Source organism: Ictalurus punctatus, chromosome 11 (assembly GCF_001660625.3).
Source record: "Ictalurus punctatus breed USDA103 chromosome 11, Coco_2.0, whole genome shotgun sequence".
Classification (NCBI taxonomy): Eukaryota; Metazoa; Chordata; class Actinopteri; order Siluriformes; family Ictaluridae; genus Ictalurus; species Ictalurus punctatus.
The window spans coordinates 13,807,411-13,819,521 of record NC_030426.2 but is presented as its reverse complement, the minus strand read 5'-3'; the positions used below and the strand labels follow the sequence as shown (position 1 = coordinate 13,819,521).

General features: G+C 39.2%; 1 protein-coding gene across 6 annotated transcripts in view; it reads left to right on the top strand.

Annotated features, from left to right (window-relative positions):
• The window catches only part of ptprfa (protein tyrosine phosphatase receptor type Fa), a 264,589-nt gene that overhangs the window by 132,479 nt on the left and 119,999 nt on the right, over positions 1–12,111 (top strand). For all 6 annotated transcript variants that reach the window (XM_053683707.1, XM_053683708.1, XM_053683706.1 and 3 more), the window contains exon 4: positions 1,827–1,968. In XM_053683707.1, the coding sequence (XP_053539682.1) occupies positions 1,827–1,968 (142 nt within the window). The remainder of the gene's footprint in view (positions 1–1,826; positions 1,969–12,111) is intronic.

The window sequence follows — 12,111 nt, the reverse complement described above, 5'->3', positions numbered from 1 at the left end:
AATGCGTGTGTATATTCAGCCACCATACTTTATTATTAAACCACTGAATAGCAATGCTGTAGGAAACCACATTAAAGCTGTCAGGCATTCATTTGGTTACGAAACACACAACAAAAATACTATTCATCCATGAGTTCCGTACTGCTATAGATATTTAAGTTGGATGTGTTTGGATATAAAACACAGTGTAAAGGTACAATACAGGAGCAATTTTATTAATATACTGTATCCAGACTTTTTGAAGACAAATTTGTGGCTGGATGAAGCCTGATATCATCGGAACCGGTTAATAAGACTTTCTGCTGCAATAACTTGACAGAGTCATTAAAGGGAATAGTGATACAGAGTCCAAATGAGTTTTAATACTTGAAGGACACTCTGCAGTGTTAATGATAGAGTGAACTATGAGCTGTGTGATCAGTGTGAGGGACAACGCTAATAGTGGCGCATACCAACGTTTCACTTCAGTTTTTACTTGCTCCTCTTTCAGTTAAGACTTGTATTGCATTGGTTTGTTGTTCTAAACTGATAGACAGGCTCAGTCTGTGGTGCTTTTAATGGCACGTGTCAACTTTCATGTCTCTGTTCGCCATTGCTGGGTGTATCTATGATGTTTCAATGGATTTGGTTATCAGGTAAATCAAGTAAACTGTATAAGACCAGATTTAACATTTAGGAAGTTATTTAGGAAAGTAAACAATCTGATCAGAATGTGGTGTTTGCTATTTCATATTGTTTAAAGTCACATACACTCCTGGGCAAAAAAGAGCCTAGACATAATGGCAAAATATTCCGATTTTAATGGTCTTAACAACTAATCAGTGGTCAGAAAATTATCAAGCATTAAAAAAGTGCACTATTGCAACCTCCTTTGCCACCATTTGCTCTTTACGTTTGCTGCAGATAAATGTTTAGGGAAAACCTAGAAACAGGGTAATTCACACATATAGTCTTCTTGTACGCAAAGGTAAAATCATGATAATATGATTCAAATGTTTGACGTAAAATTCTAACTAATAAGTGTCTGGGTGTATAAAATTACAATAAAGTAAAAATATAAATACAATAAAAAATAAATAAAAATAAAAAGCAGTCCACAAGTTTACCCACAAGGCTTGAACATTTAAAGAAATCTATCCCATACTAAGTTACTTTATCAATTTGTTTAATTCCTGACCAATGATTTGCTGTTAAAACCATTAAAAGCTTAAAAATTAGCCTTTTGTTACCCAGGGGTGTATATCTAAGCTCACAGTTACATACAGTTTAAAGAAAACAGCTTACATAAAATCATAATGTGCATCCACTGTCACTAACAACCAAGTTATCGTGAAGTGGGAATACACCCTGGCTGGGATGGCAGTGCGCGCACACACACACACACACACACACATGGGATCGAACCTTGGAGCCTGAAACAGTGGGGTAACTGTGTTTTATATATACACCTGCCATCAGGAGGATCCACAATATTTGGAACAGCTTGAGGGCTTCATCAATATGTTTTACGTACATCTATCTTCAGCAGGATGTTGACTATTGTCCCTGTAAAGGTGTTCCCAGAATAGTGTTCCCACATCCAGTGCACCCCTGACCAGAATAAAACGGCTCCTGAAGATAGATGAATGAATGACTGAATAAACCAATGAAAAGAAAATATATAGACATCTTAAGGGTTTCATAACAATGTACACAATCATTTTGCTATAAAATCTAAAGAGGTGGCCTGAGACGGTGTGACAGTTGAATGCCACTGGAAGGTTAATGGTCTAAGTGTGTGTGTGTGTGTGTGTGTGTGTGTGTGTGTGTGTGTGTGTGTGAATCAGGTGATTGAATTTGATGATGGCTCGGGGTCAGTGTTAAGGATCCAGCCCCTGCGGACACACCGAGATGAGGCAATCTACGAGTGCACAGCCACAAACAGCATGGGGGAAATTAACACCAGTGCCAAGCTCACTGTCCTGGAAGGTAGCGTGCACTTCATACACTCGTTTCTTTAGTGTGCTCTGTCACACTTTATCTTTGTCTCTCTCATTACTTCCTATCTCTTCCCTTGTTGTGTCTCTTTAAGTTTAAGAAGTGAACAATGTTTATTTTTCATTTCCCCTCAACAAATTAAATGCACTTCTGTGAACTCCTTCATTGTTAACAGTGCTAAGGTAGGTTGATGTTTTCTATATGTCTGTTTTTTTCCAAACAGCTTATTATGTTTGCATGTAATCACCAAAGAACACACAAAACAGTTTGAACTAGAAATGAAAAATATTTAGTCTATGTACTCCTATCTCCTCCAAAGACATTTTCAAAAATGAATGAACGACAAATGTACATTTGCTATGCCAATTAATATCTTTTGGATGTGTCTGTGAGGTGGGCTCGAATGAATTAGTCCCAGTCTGACAGTCTAAAATTAACCGCAAATAATGCAAAATCTAGGGGGTGTTTCATTATGTTGACAGACAGGCTGTTTGGCTCTACAATCTGAGATAGAAAGATATCAGTCCCAGCCTCTACCTCACATATTATGTCCTCAAATCAGTGTGCACCCAGATTCAGGGAGGCTTACTCTGAAGATGATGTAAGCCAAATCTGGTGCCGATTGGACAAAATTTGTAGGAGGAGTAGCGAAAAAACAAAACCCAAGACGGCTGAAAATCTTATTAGGAAGAAATTGACGTTGAACTGGTTTTTTGACAAGATGGTGGCGCTAGAGCGTTGGCTGCACTTGGCCCAAATTTGGTCAGAATGTTTCTTAGACTCTCCCCAATAAGTGTACCAAATTTCACAACTTTTTACAAGACGGAGCTGTGCACTGCCATAGACACCCTAGCCAGAAGAAGAAGAAGAAGAAGAAGTAGAATAACAATAATAATAACTTCAAGCTTTTGTTAACAGGAAATAAGATGATGTAGGTGCCAAAAAATGTAGCCTTATCTAGACCTGCTTGATCTGGAACTACTGATGACACACATCACTACCTTTCCCCATCATTGCACAAGCAATGTTTAGGCAATTTTGTTGCACCTAGTACTTTTCCATCACATGATATGATTTATTTGATTAATGAGTGACCAAGGCCAGCACTTTGGAGACAGGTGTATACGTGCAAAAGTGAAGCAGAACGAGTGATTTCTAGTTGCTAAGTGACATCACTCTACATGTTCATCACACACTCACATTGGTGATAAACCACTATATTCTGTGCTCATTTAAAAGTGCAGCATATTAGATGAGTGAGTGTATAATGTCCCCCCTCAGGATATTAGCCATTAAGAGGAGTGACCAAGTCGACTAATACACCACTAGACCACTGACAAAGTGCTAATTGTGCTCATACACACCCTGGAGGCTGCGTGCCTTAAATGGTGATCATCACTGTAACACAGCTCTGTGTGTGTGTGTGTGTGTGTGTGTGTGTGTGTGAGTGTGTGTGTGTGTGTGTGTGTGTGTGTGTGTGTGTGTGTACACATGTATTATTTCCATTTTTTACACTACATGTCTGTTTACACTTACAACGTTACAGACTTATGTTACAGCCACACACACACACACACATACACACAAACACACAGGTCTGAATACCAGTGGTTTCCACATTTCCACAGTTCCTGCTGAACTCTGTGGGAGGTTCGCAAAACATCAATTAGTCATCAGACATGTCTCTCTGTCTCTTTCTTCATCCCTCTCTCTCGCTGTCTTTAAAAAAAAAAGGGGGAGGCATCTCTTACCAAATTATCCACAAGCAAGAATTATACACCATTTTCATTATGTACCTTTAGTATGAACCTTTTAGTGTGCGTAATAAATAAAGTGCAACGTGTGCACATTGTTAATATACACTTATTTTCGTATGCACTGATTTACTAGGCACTTTTTGGAGTACACATTTTCCTTCTTTTAGTGTGTGTTTTATGCGTTTTTGCAGTGTGTATTTTTTCAGTATGCATTTTTGTAGCTATGCAATTTTAGTATGCAGTTTATTGTCCCCTTTTTAGTATGCACTTTAGTTCCTTTTTTTATATTTCTCCTTTGTGTGTCAATTTATAATTATAGACAAGAAGAAGCAATCTATTCAGTCTTCAAAATGTTACACTGTTTGTCTACAGCACACAAACTCTCTCACAATGACTTATCTCTTCTAGACACGTACAGATTGAAGGACACACACTGTGTGTGTGGAGAGGACACTACAGAATGATTCTGAATGATTCAATCTGAGTGAGCCTATCTCAACCTGGGAAAGGACTTTTAGTCAGTGAGAACACGCTGTGCTGGGGGTGTGTTAGTGAAGAGTGACGGAGTCCTGATGAGTGACACAGTAAGGGCAGTAGCTGGAAGTGCACTCTGACCAGCACACTCAGCAGTAGATTAGTAGAGCACTACTGCAGTGTGTTTACTTTGTAAAACTCCTGTGTGATGATTACAGCTCTAATATGTGCACCGCTCATACACAGCCTCTGTAATCACACACCAGAATGCAGACCCATGCAGAATGCTGACATTTCTGCCTGGCACGTACATGCGTGTGCGTGTGCGCGTGCGCGTGCATGTGTGCGTGTGTGTGCGTGTATGTGTGTGCTGTAGGAACATACCAGAACATAAACACAACATCACTGCAGAGGTGTCTCAGTGTTTAAGACTCTGGGTTATTGATCAGAAGATCAGGGTTTCAAGCCTCAGCGCTGCCAAACTGCCACTGTTGGACTTGAGCAAGGCCCTTATCTCTATCTGCTCCAGCGGTGCTGTATCATGGCTGACCCTGTGCTCTGACCCTTGCTTCCTAACATGCCGAGATATGTGAAGAAAATAGCTTGACTGTGTTGTAATGTATCTGTGAGAATAAAGGTTTCACACCCTTTGGGACAATTTATTGAAGCCTATGTGTGTGTTTTGAATGCAGAGCAAACCCACACATACATGGTGAAAACATGCAAAACTCCAGTAGAGCTCAGGATTGAACCCAGGAGCTGTGAAGCAGCAACGCCAACGTGTTGCCATATTTGTTCATTTATCACCCATAAAACACTATAAACCATGAAATATTCTGTATTTCATTTTAATTACAGACATTTATGTGTCGCAGTAACTGAGTGAAATGCACCTATTAGAAGGTTTAATTATTTACTTTTAGCATATGCATTTTAATTAGGGCAATTAACGGCATTATTATTATTTAAAGCAAAAGAATAAAAATGATATACAACAAAATATAAAAGGCTTCAAAATAAAACTAGAGCTTAATCTAGTGATTAGCAAAGCCATTTTTGCTTTATCCAAAGTATTAAGTCAGCCTTGTTTATATCACACCTGTTTACGACATGCGTGGTTGGTTTTGAAGTCAGGTTAGTGATTATACAGATACAGATTAATGCATATGCAGATCATATAAAGTATTTCTAGCTGCTTATTGGATGAATTTGTCTAATGGACCTGTTTATAGAAGGGGTGACATATTGGTAATGTAATACACATTTTAGCATGATTCATAAAAATTCCATTTGAAAGTTTTATAGCTCTTTACAGATTACACTTGTTGAAACACGAAATTTGGACTCGTAATTGGAGACCGTTTATTTTGTGATTAATTTATTATTTAATTATTTTTTGGTAATGTAATTTCTATTGGTGTGGCATGACAAATTTGATAAAGCTAGTTTAGATGTTCTTATCACGGACAAATAGAAAAACAGACAGGCAGTATACTGTACATAAATAAAACCGATCTTTCAGGAAAACAAATCAGGAGTAAAACACAATGGTGTGAGGTGTTATAGGGAAATAATCGATGAACAGGAGGTATGACGTGGCCAATAAAGTGAATTATTTTATTACAACAGCACATCCAGAAGCGCTTTATTCCTTTACACCACAGCAGTTTGCTGATGATTTCAATTCAATCATACTGTTTAACTGTTTATAGTTACATTTAATGTAACTCTATCCTGAATAATCTCTCATGTAGGGAAAACTTACGGGCTGTTACGAAGAGATGACACGTGAGACTCCTTCTTTATACGAATTATGCATCTTCTTATAGATAGCTTTTTCCATGTAAACAATGATACATTTTTCTTTGTTAAAGAACAGCACAGTTTTTAATGCATTTATTATTTGGGTTATACTATGTGCATTGGTATTATTAAAATGATAACATATTAAAACAAATAACGGCTGTGTTGAAATCTTTTTGGAAGAAACATTCCAAGATGATGTTCAAGTTGACATGTAAGTGTGTGGTTTCAGGTCTTAGGGCTAGAGTGTGGCTGGATTTCAGGGATTTTCTCATCTGAGATAGCTACTTTATGCTGATGACAGCGTGTTCTGAAAGAGCACTCTTACACTGAGCTGTTTAAGCACGGTTAACCCTACATTTGGATTACAGTGAGACAGAAATGGAGTCAATATTAGGAATATGCTGGAATGGCTGGGGCATATCTGAGTGTGAATATGAAGAGAGCAGAGCAAAAACATCACACACAGGATTCTGTTCATATGAATATGAATTATATTATGTATAGATGCATAAAAGAAAACCTGTAACTGAAAAGCTAATGAGAAGTCATATGATGAATGTTGTAACTGGCCGACAAGTGACAAGTTTTATATCTCTTCACTAGAAGTCTCCTTAATGATGAGTTTACACCAATCAGCCATAACATTAAATCCACTGCCAGGTGAAGTGAATAATATTGAATATCTCGTTACAGTGGCACCAATCAAGGGGTGAGATATATTAGGCAGCAAGTGAATAGTCAGTTCAAAATGTTGATGTGTTGGAAGAAGGAAAAATGGGCAAGCGTAAGGATCTGAGTGACTTTGACAAGAGACAAATTGTGATGGCTAGACTCCATTTGGCATCTCCAAAACTGCAGGTCTTGTGGGGTGTTCCCATTATGCAGTGGTTAGTACCTATCAAAAGTGTTCCAAGCAAGGACAAGGGTCGACAGGGTCATGGGCACCCAAGGCTCACTGATGTGCAGGGGGAGTGAAGGCAAGTCCATCTGGTCAAAGCCCACAGAAGAGCTTCTGTAACACATATTGCTGAAACAGTTCATGCTGGCGATGATAGAAAGGTGTCAGAACACACAGTGAATCACAGCATGCTGCATATTGGGTTGTGTATCTGCAGACCAGTCAGAGTACCCATGCTGACCCCCTGTCTACTGCCGAAAGCATCTACAATGGGCAAGTGAGCATCAGAACTGGACTATGGCGCAATGGAAGAAGGTGGACTGGTCTGATGAATCAAGTATTATTTTAGATCACATGGATGGCCGGGTGTATGTGTGTGTGTGTGTGTCACTTACCTGGGGAAGAGATGGCACCAGGTGCACTATGGGAAGAAGGCAAGCTGTCTGAGGCAGTGTGATGCTCTGGGCAATGTTCTGCTGGGAAACTTTGGGTCCTGGCATTCATGTGGATGTTACTTTGACACACATCACCTACCTAAATATTATTGCAGACCAAGTACACCACTTCATGTCAACAATATTCCCTAATGGCAATGTCCTCTTTCAGCAGGATAATGCACACTGCCACACTGCAAACAATTTTCAGGAATGGTTTGAGGAACATGATAAAGAGTTCAAGGTGTTGACTCGGCCTCCAAATTCCCCAGATCTCAATCCGCATCTGTGGGATGTACTGGACAAGCAAGTCCGATCCATTGAGGCCTCACCTCGCAACTTACACGACTTAAAGGATCTTCTGCTAACATCGTGGTACCAGATACCACAGCACACCTTCAGAGGTCTTGTGGTGTCCATGCCTCGATGAGTCAGGGCTGTTTTGGTGACAGAAGTGGGACCTACACAATGTTAGGCAGGTGGTTTTAATGGGATGGCTGACATTTAGCCAATCGCATTAATATAGAAATTCCTTTTTTTTTATTGCAGCTTTTCTTTCAAAACAAAACAAAAAAACAAGTAAGTAAACAATCCCAAAATTTGGCTCATGGACACTGAGGTTAAGATTAGAATTATGTGTAGGTGTAGCATTAGTTGCCTATGGATCGTGGAAATTCCCCACAAAGCTAGAATTACAAACCTCCTGCCTGGAGTAAGTCTTTATAGTGTTCCCTCACCTGTATGCATGATTGTGTATGTGAAGTGTGTGAACCTGTCAAGCTTTTTTGTTTCGAAGATATGGCTCGCTGTCTCTTCCTTTGTGTGTGTGTGTGTGTGTGTGTGTGTGTGTGTGTGTGTGTGTGTGTGTGTGTTTATGTTGTTACCTGGTTACAGATGCAGAGATTGTATTACTTGAATGAGCACACAGTGCTGCAGGCGTCTCTCACTCCTTCAAACTGAGCTGCTCCAGTGCTCCACAGCAGGAGTCTGTCTCTCTCTTCACACACACACACACACACACACACACACACACACACACACACAGACTGTACATCCTTTCCTCTCAGTGTCTATCCTTCCTTCTATCTCTTTTATGCTACAGTTCTGACATGAATACTTCTGTAAAGTCTGGAAAATATCCGTTCTTACTAAGAAGTCTGCACATAAGGAATAAAAAGTGTTAGTGTAACACATATTTGGTAAAGTACTAATGACCTGAGTGTTTTTGTACTTTTTTCCAGTACGTTTTCTAATATAAGTGAACTTTCTTATTCTTTTTTCATTAGTAAGACCACTCTAATGGTGTCAATAACTTGTTCAGAATCCAGAGCCCAGCTGTGTAATTTTGAATTATGAATAATGTTATTCAACATGGCTGCTTTAATCAATCGGGTTTAGTTGTGTGTGGTTGTTTTTATTGAAGCTGATGAAGAAACAAATCACTAAAGAAACACAGCTAAAATGAAATAACACTATCTTTAGCTCTCTGAATCAATCTGTCTCTCTCTCACACACACACACATACACACACACACACACACAGGTCTTTACTGTGTGATTGCAGATGTGCTGTCACAAGTGATCCGTGTGTGTGTGTGTGTGTGTGTGTGTGTTAGGGTTTCAGCAGGATTCTAGCTACAATTAACCATCATAACATGGCTTTTTATCTTCTGCTAAACAGACCTCTTTATTACACACACACACACACACACACACACACACACACACACACACACACACACACACACACACACACACACACACACATGCACACACACAAACCCCTGCAGGAATCCTGGAATCTGATAAAGAAGAAATTAAAGCAGCGATGCTTATTCTTTTAATTACAACAATTTATTTGCAAATGTTCGTGTTTTTAAGTGTTGCCATGACATCGGAGAGTGTGTGCTCGTTGTCTCTCTTTCTCTGACTGTCTCGGTTTCCTTTTGTCCACACGTTTTGTCTTGCTCTCCCTCTTATGATCCAAATTTACTTTCTACTAAGTAAATGAAGCTTAATGTACTGTGTACGAGGACATTCAATTTAAATGTCATTTATTTTGAATAGTGAGTGCAAACGAAACTATTTTAATTACATGAAGTGTTTTGTCCAATGGAAATATCTGCTAAGTGCAACAGGAAGAAAAAAAAAGCATGTCAATTATATTTATATAGTTCCATTAAATTATATATATTTATATATATATATATATATATATATATATATATATATATATATATATATATATATATATATATATATATATATATATTTAAAAAAGCAGCTTTACAGAAATTCAAGTGTAGATTTAACTAACTAATGAGCAAACCAGAGTGTGAAGGAGAAACTCTCTGAGTTGATATGAGGTAAAAACATTGTGAGAAACCTCACCGTCTTCTGGGACATACCGGATAGTGAGGTTATAATTTATCACTCCTCAACAGATGTACATTGTAAAGTCAGACAGCACTGAGTGTGTTGAACGGATCTTCAGTATAAGCACCAGAGTCACATAAGAACAAGAGTTACACAAGAAGACTTTCGCTTCAAATCACCAGCATCAAGGAGAATATGTCTATGAGATAACTTGTGAGAAAAAGTGTCTTAGCACGTAGACCAAAAGTATTTGGACACCTGACCATTACACCCATATGTAGATCTACCTCAAACTGTTGCCACAATGTTGGAAACATGCGATTGTATAGAATGTCTCTGTATGCTGTAGCTTTACAAATTCCCTTAACTGGAACTGACAAGCCCAAACATGTTCTAGCATGACAACGTTACTGTACACAAAGCGAGGTTCATAAAGACATGGTTTGCCAAGGTTGGAGTGGAAGAAGTTGATTGACCTGCACAGAGCCTTGACCTCAACCGCACTGAACACCTCTGGGATGAACTGTAATGCTGACTGAACCCCAGGTCTCTTCAACTAACATCAGTAACTGACCTCATTAATGCTCTTGTGGCAGAACGGGCAAATCCCCATAGCTGCACACACCAAACTCTAGTGGAAATCCTTCCCAGGAGAGTGGAGGTTATTATAACAGGGGAACAAAATAAATAAAGGGATGTTGAACAACCATATATGGGCGTGATCGGTGCAGTGTCCATATACTTTTGTTCATATAGTGTATGTTTTACCTCACTTTTTTAAAAGCTCATCCTACTAATTGTTTTGTTGTTTTTTTATTCCGTCCACTTTTCCTTTCGCTTGGTACTCTGATGATGCCGTAGAAGCACCTAACAAAGAAAGTTTTTAAATTATGGATCTTGAACCAGCACTTAAAGAAATTTTACCTGCCTGTAAGTCTACCATTGTGTGTAAGAATCTTTCTGATAGAAAATGATCCTTGATGCTACATTTACATTTTGCATTTCCCTACAAGACATGTAGGGAAAACTTCCCAACTTTCCTTTTCAACTTTTTTTGGCTTTTAAAAGTCTCTCTCTCTCTCTCTCTCTCTCTCTCTCTCTCTCTCTCTCTCTCTCTCAACCCATTTGCCAGTCTGTACTATGATGAAATATGATTTAGATTACCACATGATAAACACTGCCGCAGAATGTGATTTGAGGCTAAGCTGAGGAAAGTTGAGGATTAATCCCACTTGTATTTGTGCAGTGTTTGTGGCTCTGAAGTTTCATGGAGAATGTAAACTATTTGTTAATCCCAGCTCAGTTTCTCCATTTTCTTTAGCCATGCTAACTGTTCACTGCTTACAGTTCTTCTTCGGGGCATTGTAGGTCAGGGCGTAGCTGGGAGGAAGGCAAAAAAAAAAAAAGCCTAGTGCAGATAACACTGTAGTCGTTATGCGGTGTCCTCCTTTTCTTTCTTTCTTTGTAGATTAAATAATTCAGCACAACCACTGTGTAATACCACTGTGCATCTCTCTTTCCGTCTGATCATTAACCACTCCGATACATTCTGTAATCATTAATACAGGAAGGGATGTGTGTCTTTTACCAAAAGGCATGAAAATAAAAGTAAGGACACAAATTGTGAGGAAAGAAGCACAGACATGGTTTCTTAGCCATGGTGTCCTACATGTGGCTTTCCTTGTGACTGCGTAGTGTGAGTATAGTATTCAACATGCAATTTGTCTCACCTTCTACTTCACCATCAGTTTCTATTGCGAATGAGGCCAAGCTTTGGAAGGACGCAGCATCATCTTTCAGACCGTGAAGATGTACGTCTCTAAACACTGTGCATGTAAATCTCATGAGAATGCAGTGTGAATTGCACGTCATGCAACACACACGGGCAGCCACAGGCCACATGGGAAACTGTTGCGCTGTTGATGATAGTCTGCTGAAGTCTTTAGTCAACTTTCAGTGTGTGTGTGTGTGTGTGTGTGTATGAGTGCATGAGGGATCAGCCTGGGGTGTATTAAGGGCTATTAGAGGGAATTCTCCCACTGTTGTGGGTTAGATGGAGTGTGAAACTGCAGCTGACACTGTGTGTGTGTGTGTGTGTGTTTGTGTGTTTGTGTGTGTTGATTCTTGGTTCTGGAAGTCACTAACAGCTCATCAGATCAGTTCATCGAGCCGATTAAAAACACCAACTAGCACCAGAGGAGACTGATAAAGTGTGAGTGGTTGCAATGCGCACTTGAAGTGTTTCTGACTACAGGACCATGTACTTAATAACCTGTCGTCTCACTGTAAGTCTAATAACAGTAAACACGCTGAGCTTGTCACACCTCATACCACACGTTTAACGAAATACTCGTTTGCTAATGTTAACTGGGTTTCCCCAAAAGCCATC